At 32.3% G+C, this 16,005-nt stretch overlaps 1 protein-coding gene across 1 annotated transcript; it reads right to left on the bottom strand.

Moving 5' to 3' along the window:
• Positions 1-2,153: 2,153 nt before the first annotated feature.
• On the bottom strand, positions 2,154-6,550 carry LOC143085268 (uncharacterized). The gene is made up of 2 exons (XM_076261522.1): positions 6,026-6,550; positions 2,154-4,892 (listed from the first exon to the last, which is right to left on the bottom strand). Exon 2 carries the CDS (start codon positions 4,849-4,851, stop codon positions 3,007-3,009), a length of 1,845 nt encoding a protein of 614 aa, XP_076117637.1. The 5' UTR covers positions 4,852-4,892; positions 6,026-6,550; the 3' UTR covers positions 2,154-3,006.
• Between the last annotated feature and the right edge of the window lie 9,455 nt (positions 6,551-16,005).

Raw genomic sequence — 16,005 nt, 5'->3', positions numbered from 1 at the left:
TGTATTGCTTTGGTGTGTCACCTTTTAGAATGCAATTGATAATACCAAAAATGTACCTTGTTTTTGGATAATAGAAATTTCACCATAATTATAAACATATTATGTTGATCTATGAACAAATTTGGCTATATCTATCCAAAAACATTTGAGAAATTCATTTGTGTATCCATATATCCAAGACTTTTCTCATTTTTCGTTGACTCTCTAAATGTCATTTTCCCTTCCAAGGAGACTTTCATGCTTCAGATATATTTCGTATATCTTAATGAGGTATAGCATTATTTTAATTATTAGATTGTGTTGTCTCGTTTTTGGAATTTAAATTTTGTAATAATGGTTTTTCAGTTTTATTTCCTAATTCAGCAATTAATTTAGTATAAAATAATTACATAATTTTTTGTCTCTAAATTCATACAATATTTTGATGGCTTTTCTTCTACCTATTGAGTTTTTGACCTGATAAACTGACTCCTAAATTTATTCTATCTCAGAAATTCTAGGTCTGTTTTCTTTTTTTATATTATGTTTCAAAATTTCATCTGTTTGCGATATTTGTTCCAATTCGTATATATCTTTTAAGATGAATCATATGACATTATCTTCCCCTTTATTTCAGTTAAAATGTTTCTCAAATCACTAATTGTGAACTCGGTATCACTAGAATCTACTAAATTAAGGTTTTCTCTGTTATATACAAGAGACGCATATTGCTCTTTAAGGTCACTTTTAACCTCTTTAAAAATATGGACATAATCTAGATCATTAAAACGAGAATTGTGACATTTAAAAAAAGCAGCGGAAACAACTGTCATATTCCTAACTTGGTACAGGCATTTCCGTTGCTAAAAATTTTGAAGTAAACCTGTTTTATAGCTAGCTTAACCTCTCTCATATATGACAGTTCCACAAATTTCAGTGTACTGACAACAATGTGTGAACAAAACAACCCATAGATAACAGGTGCAGAATGTTAAAAATGATGTATAGCAGTCAACATTGTGTTATAATCTTGTTTAGAATATAAATAAACAAATATGTCAACAAAGAACAACAAAAAGGCATATAGACAAAGCACACCAGCAAATGTGAAAAACGCGTGTCTGGTGTATCAAATTATAAGCCTGGTACATTTGATAACTATTTACACCACTGGGTCGATACAACTGCTAGTGGACGTTTTGTCCCCGAGGGTATCACTAGCCCAATAGTCAGCACTTTAGTGTTGACATGAATATCAATTATATGGTCGTTTTTATAAATTTACTGTTTGCAAAAGTATTAATTATTTAGGATTTTCTTATCTGTCACAGATTACATGAGTCGTGTTTGGCACATTTTTTTGAAATTATGGGTCCTCAATGCTCTTCAACTTAATATTTGTTTTGCTTTCAAATTATTTTGATCTGAGCGTCACTGGTGAGTGTGATGTAGGCGAATTACGCTTTGGCGTATTAAGTTATAGGCCTGGTACTTTTGATAACTATCAAGCCTATCTTTTGAAAATACAAGAATGCAACTTTTCTTAGTTATAATCACTGTGAAGTGTTGAACTCGTCACATGCTTCGGTGAACAGGTAGCACCCTATCCGATTCTGGTGATTGGACGAGAGAGAAACCAAATTAGAGAGCATTATCAGCCCCAAATATTATCTACCTTATTACTAATCACTATCACATTATTTTACTCGTCACCAAAACGTAAAATATAATGAAAATTAGAATCATTGGACCTTAACTGACTTAACTTTTGTTTTTCCACAACTTTGGGAGTTCCTATATCCGGTTGTGATGCTAGACAGTGAAACTGTTATAAATTTACTATACCTACACTTTTTCATTTAAGTCAATGATATTTGTCTACCTGTATCATATATGTGCTCTTGTATACAGTGTATTGGTTCTGTTTGCTTATGTATTATTGAGGCTTTACTTTTGCGCCAAATGGCAACTAATTTGATGGGAATGAAGACGTTAAATCAGGTGCCTCATTTAGGGGAAGAGGTAAATTATCAATGCCATTTAAATAACAATGTGAGTGTGGCTTGTTGCATGGGACAATTGTCCATATTCAACTTTGTTGTCCTTCGTCATTCACTCAAGTCGATCCACTTTGCGGAGTATCAAATTTGTAGTTCAATCAATCAAAACATATCCAAGGTGTCACTAAATTTATTTATATATATCATAAATATGCAAATAATCAATTAATTACTAGTATATTACTTTTAGATATAGATTAGAAAAAAATAGTTTTGTAATTGAAAAAATGTCCTGTAACATAATCTTCCTTCCGAATGTCCACATGTATTTTTTTACGAGATCATTAGCATAGTACATTTGTTCTTAGTAGAGGATTTCTGTTTTTACGATTGCGCGCAGATTATATAACAGTTGTGTGTATTCGTTATACGGGGAACACGGGTATAGATTGTTCATGATTAATATAAAAATCTCCTCTGGTTGTAATCCACTTAAAGTCTCATCTAACGACAGTATGTTTATACTTTTGTTCTGTGTGCCATAACTATGAATAAAGGCAACAGTAGTATACCGCTGTTCAAACTCATAAATCCATGGACAAAAAACAAAATCGGGGTAACAAACTAAAACTGAGGGAAACGCATAAATATGAGAGGAGAACAACGACACAACACTACAATGTAACTAACACACACAGAAACGGACCAAGCATCAGACAAAATCCCACGAGAATAACAAATATAACATCAAAACCAAATACATGAATGTGGGATAGACAAGTACCGTGACACGTCTTATCGCAATGTCAATTTACACTCAAAAATAAGAGAAAACAAACGACGCAACGTTAAATTGTAACACACACAGAAACGAACTATAATATAACAATGGCCATATTCCTGACTTGGTACAGGACATTTTTAGAGGAAAAAATGGTGGGTTGAACCTGGTTTTGTGGCATGCCAAACCTCGCACTTTAATGGACCTTTTCTCTTATATTTTATTTCCGTTCAAATATAATTCTTTCTATGATTGACAATAACAGTATTTACGGAGGCCTGTGTGTGCTAACTTCTCTGTGATACAACTAGACTGATTACCGTATTCGTTCAGTCTATCTACATTTCCTAATAGGCTAATTTTCTCAACATCTTTTAATACAATAGCTTGAAATAAGCCATTGCCTGGATAAGTATAGAAATTTATAATGTAACGATTTTCATTCCTGTCATAATTCAAAGATGGGGTGAATTGAATCCTCGCAGACTTCACAGACTTCAATTTCAAATGAGCACATGATACATTATGATCTGTAATCATCTGATTCAACCAATCTATTGCAAAAATAGTTACTAATTGAACTCTATCGTCTGCAAGTGATGTTGGCTGACTAGCATAACATGGGCAATAGCTTTCCCCTATTGAAGCCTCATAGCAACTTCTTTGTTTGTCAATTTCACGAAATAGACTGGTTCCTCTTGAGTTAAACAGATTGTTTTCTTTTTCTCGTTTTTCTAAATTGCTGAAGATGATATCCTTTAATGTTTCGTACAAATCGAATGGCGTGGTCAATCGGTTTTCGTTGACTTTTAATTTTTTTCTAATATTAGGAAATGTTTCTTTGACATGATGCGGTATGTAAATTGACAATAACGGATTATTTCTGGTTATTCTTCCAAAGTCTGTCTGAGCAAATTTACCATAACGTGGTCCGTGGTCGCTTATTACTAACAATACAGTATTTTTCAAATTTCCAGTGGAATTCATCCACTCTATGAATTGTTTTGTGTCTTCGTCCGCTAAAGATAAGCTCTGTGGATTGTGATGAGATACCTGATTATTCCACATAAATACGTATTTTCTTTTCTTTTTATACTTTTCAAAACATTGTTTGCTATACTCGAAAATTATCTTGTGTTTAAATTCATTACCAATGCATATTGGATTAGTACTCAATTTTTTATGCTTCATTGTCACAGAACTAAGTTGTGAAACATGTAAGTCTTTGTTTTCGTTCGCTAAAATTACACTACGGAAATAGTGAGTGTAGTTTGGATACTTAGCAACAAAAGGCACTAAGTATGAAGCCCAGTCCTCTGCATAACAGTCTATATAGCCCCTACTTAATACTTCTTGGAATAAAACAGGTATTGTTCTTGTACTTAGAATAGATTCTGGTATGGTTTTCCCTGTAAGAACGGCCAACAAATTTGGTAATGTGTTATCCCCAATGCTGGTATAACCCTTTATAGGGTAGGCCCCTAAACTGTTTTCGAAAAAGTCTAAAGTCTTTGACAGTTTTTGCTCTGCTACAAATCTTGATACCGAATCAAACCCAATAATGACAACACTCAATTGATCAGTTGTCTCGTTTAATATTTTTCTTTTGTTTACTTTTGGATTTAAGTTGAAATGAAAGTTTGAATACACTGTGGTCCCGTTAGTAATGTTACAAATAACATAGATAAATTCGTTATACACAAAAACTGGTTCTATAAATTTTACTCTTGGTGACCATTTCACTGCATTTAAACCATCCATTAGAATTGACCTATAATCACATTTAAACTCGCTAATGGTAAAATTGGCGTCATTTATTGCAGTGGTGTTTAAATGAAGATGCCCTGATTGGTTGATATATGCGAATGGCTGCCACATTCGACATTTCACTGGTTGACCCTGGAGTAATTTCAAAACTGACTTGTCCGGGGCAACAGCCTCGAACTCGCATGGCATTAAAACATTTGCTGGCACATTTTTCTTTAAAAGGTATAAACAGCATCCAACTATGAGAATTAAGTATGTGTAAATACGTTTGAAGCGCCGTCTAACGCAGCAGTTAACAAGCTGACGAAATCTGTTCCTGTTCATTATGAATGTTGTTGTAAAGCATTTGTTGTGTATAGTAATTTCTGAAAAATACATGATTTTCAATAAAACATTGGTAATAAAGAAATAAACTAAACAAGTTGTGTGTAATAAAATTGAGAATGGAAATCGGGAATGTTTATAAAATTACGATGAATATTCAAACAATCTAGAGAAACTGGGATAGAAAAACTCCCAGATGATACCATCTAACATAAAACAGTTGCTAAAACCCTGCATTGTTCTTCTTAAAACTATTTAAAAAAAGGGATATGCAATGGTATCATATGGTTGATTAATGTTTTTAAAAGAAGATTTAAACCAGTTATCTATGCATTGATCTAAAACGGAAATTATATTACATGTTTTACTTTCAGTTCACTCCGCATGCTGTGTGAACATTTGAGTGCCAAAGATGAAATGTTTGATTTCTGTGCACGAGACTTTTAATCTTGCTTGTACCACTGTTTTAAGATGTGCGCGCAAAAGCTGTTAAAACCACCAATGGCATGGCAGTTATATGTTGCATCACAGTCAGTGCCATCTGTTTAACTTATGTTATTTGATGTTGTATAATACTAAACTGATCTTATGATGATCTTATACCTTAGACCTCGACCTGAAATAGTAATGCCATCAAATACTCATATACTATTTGACAAAGTCACTACGTTGTTATATAATCATGTTAAGTCCGTGGTTGATATATTAGGTCATCAGGTATATATAACAATATTTTGGTCGAGATAAAAGTCCTTAATTGCATTTCTGTAAATATAGACAATGCAATTTCCCATATGAACTTTTCTGCGGCTAAACTGTGCCACTTTCACTATGAAGTTTCGCCAAAAATTGTGTCCTATAATGGAAAGCTATAAGTATGCCACTTTATATCTATAGTTAAATTGTGTTGTATAGATGTTTAATTTAGAAATGTCTTGTGTCGAACGTTGTATTCCGTGTTTAAAAAAACATAAAAAAGCAACAACAAAAAACCATAAAAATAACAATTAGACTATAATAACAGTTCGTTAAAATATTGTAGCCGATAGCCAAGCATTACTGGTGGATCCCCTATTGATATAGATATAATTGATAAACACAATATACATAAAGCAGAGAGAGTTACGCTTGGACTGTATATACACTATATGTAATAATTAATAACTCAACTTACTCTTGAGTAAAATATTTAGTTCCTACTAAATACAAATTAGAATAACAATTCAATTGAAAATTATCTTTATTTCACTGTTGTCCAGTCCGATGCTTTGCTAGAAGTGACCAACAAGGGAAAATATTCCCGCTAAATATCAATATCACTTGATAGGTATATATCATACGTGTACATACGAAGTATCCGTATCAATAGCATTCACTACTTCCGTTATTACAGTAATTTCCTACTATACTATCGAACCGTTGGAAATTATGAATTTTTGTATGAACCACCAATGGACAAGTATAATGCAACATCTAGATATTTAAATTATCTTTTTGAAGAAAAGATCTGTACGAAGAGATACTTCTCTTCAATATTCTCATTAACATAATTAGTCTGTGTTTTTATGCTAGATATTGCAATATAGCCTTATACCCAATATGAAATGCGTGAATATCATACTTGTTTGATAATAAAACAAATGCAAACAAGCTAATAGACATATATGATTTAGTTCTATCGACAATTTAAAAGTCGTACACTCAATATAAATAAGTTCATAGAAAAACAACACTCCGCAAATCAGAAGAAAATATATTATTTAAATAGCAGACTACCCTAATAAACCTCAAAATGTATCCCGTTTTAAGATTATTTATCTTGCGTGTAATTAAGATTAGGATCTTTCACGTGTACTTTAAACTCTTTACAATATTTGTCAATAAAGTGACTTTAAATGCTTCAAATAACAGTTTCACTTACATCCGTGTTTTCATTTACAACTAAATTTTTATTAATAGAGAGATGACAAGAAAGAAAGAAAGAAATAAGGAACACGATAAAAAAAAAACAAAAAAAAACACACAATGAAATGAGTATATTAAAGGAGTCATATGAACTGAATAAATGTATCTACTTCAGATCGGTTAATCTAATATTTTGATATATTTATTTTGTTAGTGATATTGCATCATTTAACTTTTTCTAAAGTTATCTTTGTTATTAATTTCGGTTATAGTAGTTACAAATGTTACATGTATACCTAGAACAAGGAGTAAAATATCGAGCATCTCGGCAAGTTGATGTCTATTTTGATAGGCCACGTTGCTAGATTTTATATCACAATACATGTATCCATTAACGGGAAAAATTTAATTGTTTTGCAGTTTGCACATTGCGTCGACTATTATAAAGTTAGAATGTGTTTGTGCGTTTCTCTGCTATGATTTTTCTTGCTTGACACTGTAGTTGTGTTGTATTTCTGTCAAGTCATGTCGTCAGTTTTTTCCTTGTCATATAAGCAAGATGTTTGGAAAGCCATAACACCAGGTTCAACCCACTATATTTTCTTAAAATGTTGTTCAACAAGACAGGAATAAGGCAGATGTCATTGAATAGTTCGTTTATATATATGCTGGCTTTTGTTTTTGTTACATGCACTTCAGTGTTCCTGTTGTTCTTAAGTTTTCATCTTATACATAGGATAAATTGCAACATATGTTTTCATATGTTTGAAAACATATGTAAACATATGTTTAGGCCCGACATGAAAACATATGTTTTTGATCATATTATAAAACATATGGAAAACATGAAAAACATATGTTTTTCATATGCTTTTTATAATTTTCATATGTTTTCATTCCAGACCTAAACATATGTTTTCATATGTTTTTTATATTGGTCCTAAATAGATATTTTTACTATTTTTTCTATTTTTTAATTTTCAAATGCATTTATTTTTTCATGTATATATATATATATATATATGTATTTTTTGGGGATTTGTTTTTAAGGGTAATTATGTTTTGATGTTTTTCTTCTTCATCTTTTTTTTTTTCTGTCAGGAACTCATTTTGAGTATAAATACTTCAATATGACGAGTTGTTGTTTTGAAAAGTAAATAACCTAAAGACAATACATGGCAAAATAATGGTTGCTGCCCCTGAACTGGTAATTTTAGGTAATTTTTGCTGTTTTTGGCTATTATCTTGAATATTATTATAGATAGAGATAAACTGTAAACAGCAATAATGTTCAGCAAAGTAAGATTTACAAATAAGTTAACATGACCAAAATGGTCAGTTGACCCCTTTAGGAGTTATTGACCTTTATAGTCAATTTTTAACCATTTTTCGTAAATCTTAGTAATCTTTTACAAAAATCTTCTCCTCTGAAACTGCTGGGCCAAATTAATCCAAACTTGGCCACAATCATCTTTGGGATATCTAGTTTAAAAAATGTGTGGCGTGACCCGGCCAACCAACCAAGATGGCCGCCATGGCTAAAAATAGAACATAGGGGTAAAATGCAGTTTTTGGCTTATAACTCAAAAACCAAAGCATTTAGAGCAAATCTGACATGCGATAAAAGTGTTTATCAGGTCAAGATGTATCTGTCCTGAAATTTTCAGATGAATCGGACAACCTGTTGTTGGGTTGCTGCCCCTGAATTGGTAATTTTAAGGAAATTTTGCTGTTTTTGGTTATTATCTTGAATATTATTATAGATAAAGATAAACTGTAAACAGCAATAATGTTCAGCAAAGTAAGATTTACAAATAAGTCAGCATGACCAAAATGGTCAGTTGACCCCTGAAGGAGTTATTGCCCTTTATAGTCAATTCTTAACCATTTTTTCGTAAATCTTAGTAATCTTTTACAAAAATCTTCTTCTCTGGAACTACTGGGCCAAATTAAACTAAACTTGGCCACATTCATCATTGGGGTAACTTGTTTAAAAAATGTGTGGCGTGACCTGGCCAATCAACCAAAATGGCTACCACGGCTAATAATAGAACATAGGGGTAAAATGCAGTTTTTGGCTTATAACTCAAAACCCGAAGCATTAAGAGAAAATCTGACAGGGTTTAATTGTTTATCAGGTCAAGATCTATCTGCCCTGATGTTTTCACATGGATCTGACAACCCGTTGTTAGATTACTGTCCTGAATTGGTAATTTTAAGGAAATTTTGCCGTTTTTTGTTATTATCTTGAATATTATTATAGATAGAGATAAACTGTATACAGCAATAACGTTCAGCAAAATAAGATCTACAAATAAGTTTTCATGACCAAAATAGTCAATTGACCCCTTAAGGAGTTATTGCCCTTTATAGTTAATTTTTAACATTTTTCATAAATTTTTGTTAATTTTTAAAAAATATTTTCCACTGTAATTACTGGGCCAAGTTCATTATAGATAGAGATAATTGTAGCAACAAGAATGTTCAGTAAAGTAAGATCTACAAACACATCACTATCACCAAAACACAATTATGTCATGAATTTATCCGTGTCCATTGTTTAATATGCACAAGACCAAGGTGAGCGACACAGGCTCTTTAGAGCCTCTAGTTTTATTTAGTTGTAATTGTCTCTTCTATTTTCACATTTTTCTCTCTTTGACATATCCCATTTCTATTGTCTATATTCTATTTTCATATATATATTTGTCTCTTTGACATACCCCATTTTTATTGTCTATAATCTATTTTCTATGTTTGCCTCTTTGACATACCCTAATTCTATTGTCTATATTCTATTTTCATCTCTATTACATACCAAATTTGTATTGTCTATATTCTATATGCATATGTTTGTCTCTGTGATATACACCATTTCTATTGTCTTAGTCTTAATTGTCTATATTCCATTTTAATCTGATGTATGTGATATTTCTATTGTCTATATTCTATTTCCCTCTGATGTATGTGATATTTCTATTGTCTATATTCTATTTCCCTCTGATGTATGTGATATTTCTATTGTCTATATTCTATTTCCCTCTGATGTATGTGATATTTCTATTGTCTATATTCTTTTTCCCTCTGATGTATGTGATATTTCTATTGCTATATCACCATACACATTGATATGTAATTGTCTACACTGCTAGCTATTAGTACAGGTGCAAGTGTATGCAGCTGCTTTTGTGGCCCTTTATGGCTTGCTGTTCCGTGTGAGCTCTGTTTTGAAGATCGTACTTTGACCTATAATGGTTTACTTTTACAAATTATGACCTGGATTGAGAGTTGTTTCATTTGGCACTAATACCACATCTTCGTATATCTATAATTAAGAAAGACAACTAGATTGACTTTTGAGTTCAATATTGTATTAATTTAAAATGAATGTTCTTTGATTCTGTTTCTTAACTTTTCAGTTCCTGCAAATAAAAATAAAAGAACAGAGTTTTATTGTCCACTGGGATGCACATATTTTATCTATCAAGGTGCAATAATTAAAAAAAGGCACTTGAAAAAAATTATGAATAAAAAAGTGTGCTTGGAAAAAAAGTTCTTTTTCTCGTATACGAAATATTTCAAACAGACTTTCAAGTGCATTACTTACAGTATACTATGTGATTTATAAAAAATTGAACCGTTGAGAGCGCTTACGAGGCCATTTTCCATATTTAATATTTTCAAGGGGAAAACTCTTTTGAAAATAATCGGTTATTAGTGAACTTGACCAAGATATTGCTGATATTAAAGTATAATAGTATAAAGTATAAGTTTTATAAAAAATCTGGCAAGAATTGCACCTGCAAGACAATTAATGAAATATAAACACCTTACAATCATTGCATAAACATAATGTAGTTAGACTTAATCCAGAGAAATTTAATAGTCAATGAATGATTGACAAAGTTATTAATGTTAAAAATCAAAGCACTGTAAGCGCTGTAGGCAGTTAATCAAAAATCAAGGCAACCATAATTATGAAAATGGTAATATTGCTTCAATTTTTCTCGCCTGTTTTCAAGTTCTCAAACAAGACGGGTGGGGTGACCGCAAGGACTCCCTCATATTTCATTTGATTTGTTATATATTCCCATACATGAGTATATATGGTTAAGGGGTGAGGATCTCAACTGTTTCCAACTTCTCAAACAGGAGGATGTACAGTGACCCAAGGGACTCCCACTTTAATTCATTTGATTTGTTATATTGTCCCATACATGCATATAAATGGTTTAAGAGTGGGGATCTCGACCGTTTTCAAATTCTCAAACAGGAAGGGGTAGAGTGGCCCCTCAAACTCCACCTATATTTTATATGATTTGTTATATTGTCCCATACATGAATATATATTGTTTAGGGGTCGGGATCTCGACCGTTTCCAAGTTCTCAAACAGGAGGGGTGGGATGACCCCCAGGGACTCTCCCTATATTTCATTTGATTTATCATATTGTTCCATACAAGAATATGTATAGTTTAGGGGTGGGGATCTCGACTGGCTATTTCAAACTTCCCAAACAGGAGGGGTGGTAGACCCAGGACCTCCCCCTGTATTTCATTTGATTAGTTATATTATCCCATACATGAATAAATATGGTTTAAGGGTGGGGATCTTGACTGTCTCCAAGTTCTAAAACAGGAGGGGGTGGGGTGGCCCTAGGGACTTCCCCTATATTTAATATGATTCGTTATATAGTCCCATACATAAATGTATATGGTTGAGGGGTAGGGGATCTCAACATTTTCAAAGTTATCAAGCAGGAGGTAGTAGAGTGGACCAAAAGACTCCACCTATGTATCATATGATTTGCCTTACATTCAGGTATCACATAATTTAGTTGCACTATTTGTGAAAATAAAGTAAGAAACTTCGAGCTATTTTAACTGAACCATCAAAATTGAGAAAAAAATACCCATTGAAATTGCAGTAATATTTTTACACTTTAAAAGCATCTAATATGCATTACCAACATGTATCACTGATAAAGGAAATTAATACTGTCACCAGAAACATATATATTGTTAGATAATCATTTACTGTTCCCAGCTGTCACCTTGGTTTGGATTTTGGCATTAAAATTACTCAAAAAGTAATTTTGAGTTTCTATACAAAATAGTTTCTGCTTTTCTTTTTTTATATATATCTTTTGGTTTCCAATTCTAGTGTTTATATTTATTTACCATATGTAGATGTATTTTGTCATCTGTCTGAAAAAAAATTTAGTTGGTCGCCAAAACCCGGAATTACTCTTATCCGCTTCCGGAATCGGATCCGATGTTGTAATTTGCCGTCTTATGGCATCCATTTTGTCTTCAATGTTGTTTTGTCAGATACGATATTACTCGAATTTGAACATTATTTTTCGACGATTTTCTGTATAAAGTTAGTAGTTGGACAAAATGAATATCGCTGTCGTGAATAATAATGATGAAAATAAGTTTTGAGATCGTTTGGAGACTTTGGTAAAAAGGTTTGCAAAGTTATGTTTTTATTTTCCGTCGGGCATATCGGGCGTAGCTAGTAACCAAGTCGAAAATTCGAGGTATCAGGTCCGTTCGCACCCAATACACTTTCGCACCTTACACGTTTGCACGTTCGAACCAAGGTACGTTCGCACTCTACACGTTCGCGCCCAATTTTAATTCAAATTCCATTTGAATAATTGAAAAAATCATGATTGTTGTTTTAAATCGCTTTGGTGTAGATACTGAATTTATTTATAGCTTGGTATGAGTAAGACATTGAAGATTTTTTTAAAATGAAAAACGCACAGCTTGGTTCCTTTGATCTGAAACAATTAAACAATAAAATATAGCAATACACTATTATAACCAAAACATGATAAAATTTATTCAACACACAAAAAAAAAAAAAAAAACGTAGTCAGAATCTCACTTTATTTTGAAACAAGTCAATGAAACAAAGTAATAGTTATAGCAATACACTAACCAAAGCATGATTAAGAGTACTCGTTATTCAGCACAAAATAAAACTTTGACAGAATCCCACTTTATTAAGAATGGATTATTATTTTTTTTTTAAATAAACACTATCCAAAACATCATGATTCAACACAAAAAAAAATGCTGCCTCACTTTATTTTGAGACAATGACAACAATTATACTTATAAGAATATACTTGCCAAAACTTGATTACAAAGTTATTAAACACAAAACCAATTAAAATTTGGCGCGAACAAGTAGGGTGCGAACGGACTTTGGGTGCGAACGGAACATGTAGGATCCGAACGTGAAAGGGGGCGAACATGAGTGGGTGCGAACGTGAATGGGCGCGAACGGACCCGGATTCAAAGTCCGACTTCAAAAGTGGAAGGTCACAGACCTCGGACCACCGCTAATTTGAACCCCAGCCTATAAAATTGAAAAGATACGAAAATGTTGACTTCTAATTTAAAATTGCCGCCAACAGCATGAACAGTTGAAACTTATTTTAATAGACTACTGACGTAGTTGACTACGTATTGACGACAAACGATATTCCTAGTACGACTTTTGCCATTTTGGAAATCTGAACTACTTGTCTTTAGAGATTGTCGGCGATTAAATATTTCATACATTTGTTCTTTGACATCTTAGCCTAAAGCTCAGGTGATAATAAACTACATAAGGATTCCTAATGTGTTCTACTTCCTATGTTCAACTTCAAAACTTTTGAGTCATTCGAAGATCATTTAAGGTTTTTCTGGTCATATTTTTTGTAATCCAGAATTTATAGTATGAAAAAATTGTCCAATTAGGTATAAATAACATAATATCCAGCTCGATAATGACAATGGCACGTATTTATTGGGAAGAACACAAATATAGGGTGCTCCGGCCGCATAATAAGGCAGCTTAACTGCCTAAAAACTATAACCACAGACATAACCTAAAGAAGACAGCAACAACTACGGATCTGACATAATCTAGGATCTAGGATCACTGCCTTGCACTTGAAAGCTCAACAAAAAGCAGAACATGTATATCTATGCAATTGTTAATACTTATGCTATTGTGGTCCTACATCTTTTTTTTGTGTTCAATATTTTGGCATAACACAAAGTCATGCTTTCCAAGACTGCTTGAAATGATAAATATTTGTTGTTACATCAAAACCCTCGAAGGTAAACTGATAGATCTATATTTTTGCATCTTTTAATATCTTTTTTTTAATGTGTGTCTGATTTTGACAGTTGTTTCTTATGTTGGGTGCCGTCTGCCATACAACAAGTACAATATGTAGCTTTAATTTTTCAATTGTTCACATTTTGCATCCTTAGCTTATACAAGTTGAAGGTTACTTTATGGTATGGATTTTGATCATTGTTTATTGCTGTACATTGACCAGTAAATGTTTCATCTTAGTTCTTTGGTTTTTTAATTGATAGTTGTCACATTGAGGATCATACCCCATCTCCTGATACCAATAACCTAGTTCTTTAAAAACGCTCTACGGTTAAAAGAAAATTATTAAATTGTTATATGTTTGAAAACTCATTTCAATAATGCAAAAACATTCATAGATTGATTGTTCTTGCTTATTTTAATGTACAGTGGCAAATATTTAATGAATATTCAAGACGAGAACAACTATATACAATTCATAATATCATGAATATACGGCCTGTGATGCAAATCATTAATGCTATAATTATTTGAGCTTTTCACATCTCATGCGTGTGCAGCAGAAGCTGAAGAGACTGGTAAAGATTCCTTGATGCATACTTGACATCAGAAAGACAGAAAAATAAACACTGTATACATGTACAATTACACTTGAAAAAGATTTAAATAGAAAAATAAACACTGTATACATGTACAATTACACTTGAAAAAGTTTTAAATAGATAACATTAAATTATTTAAATCAACTGCAATTCTATATATGAACTTACTTTGAAACCAGTTTTTTACAGGACATCCGCACTAACATGTACATGTACATCATAACATGTACACCAGTGATTCTAATACATGAACACTGCACTTTCATTTCATTTGGTAACAAGCTAAATTATAAATTTTAATTTAATCCAGAAGTCCAGATAAAAACTATATGAAGTATGAACTGATGCTCACTAATTTATACTTTTACTTTTGATGGAATGGAAACAATTTATAAACAAAAAACAGAAAGAACAACTGTGTTACTTATAAAAATATGTATAGCATGAACTTTCTCATATATAATAAACTATTCTGCTGTCTAAGTTTATAAAAAAAAGGTGCTCTGCAGGGCGCAGCTTTATACGACCGCAGAGGTCGCTCTCTGAACTGTTGGGGCAAGTATGGACACAACATTCAAGCTTGATACAGCTCTGAATTTGGATTGTGATCAAATTCTTGTGTGACATAATATGAGTTTCTGACCCAAAACAAATGTCAAGATCTTACAAATCTATTATGCAATATTGTGCAATTGAAGATTTCTTCTTCAAACTTTTCAAAAATGTGGAATTTGAGAAACTTGGATTTTTTTTTTTTGAAAACTGCCACCCCCCTTTTTTTGCAATAACCCCCCAAATTCATTACTAACCATCCCTTAGTGGTATGGAAACTTGTGGTATAATTTCAGAGATATTCACCCACTTAAACACAAGTTATTGTTTGAAAACTACAAAAATGCTTATTTTGCCCCCCCCCCTTTCAGACCCCTTATTTCTAAACTATTTGGACCATAAACCCCAAAATCAATCCTACCTTCTTTTAGTGGTATTGAACCTTCTGGTAAAAATTTATAGTGATCCATTCACTAAATCTAAAGTTGTTGTCCGGAAAACCTAGTTTTTTCCCTTTTATTTACCCTATTTTCGCTTTTTTTTACCCCTAATTCCAAAACACTTTGATCCATAACCCCCAAATTCATAACTAATCATCCCTTCATGGTATTGAAACTTGTGGTATAATTTCAGAGAGATTAATACACTTGAACACAAGTTATTGTTTGAACACTACAAAAATGCTCATTTTGGGCCCATTTTTGGCCCCTAATTCCTAAACTATTGGGACCATAACCCCCAAAATCAATCTCAACCTTCCTTTAGTGAAATTAACGATGACGACGCAGACGACGAGATGATACCATTATACGACGCAAACTTTTCTTTGCAGTCGTATAAAAACCATTTAGGCATGAACTCCTGTTTATTAAATCTCCATTTGCTGTTTCATAGGCAAAATTGTTGAAATACAACATTTACATATATAAATATAAAACTCATTTACTCATGAACATAACATGTTGTCATTT

Source organism: Mytilus galloprovincialis, chromosome 8, assembly GCF_965363235.1.
Source record: "Mytilus galloprovincialis chromosome 8, xbMytGall1.hap1.1, whole genome shotgun sequence".
NCBI classification, from domain to species: Eukaryota; Metazoa; Mollusca; class Bivalvia; order Mytilida; family Mytilidae; genus Mytilus; species Mytilus galloprovincialis.
This window is presented reverse-complemented; position numbering and strand designations above follow the sequence as displayed.

Excerpts from the sequence above, each read along its gene's own strand:
- LOC143085268 (XM_076261522.1), bottom strand. The coding sequence starts at position 4,851 with ATGAACAGGAACAGATTTCGTCAGCTTGTTAACTGCTGCGTTAGACGG.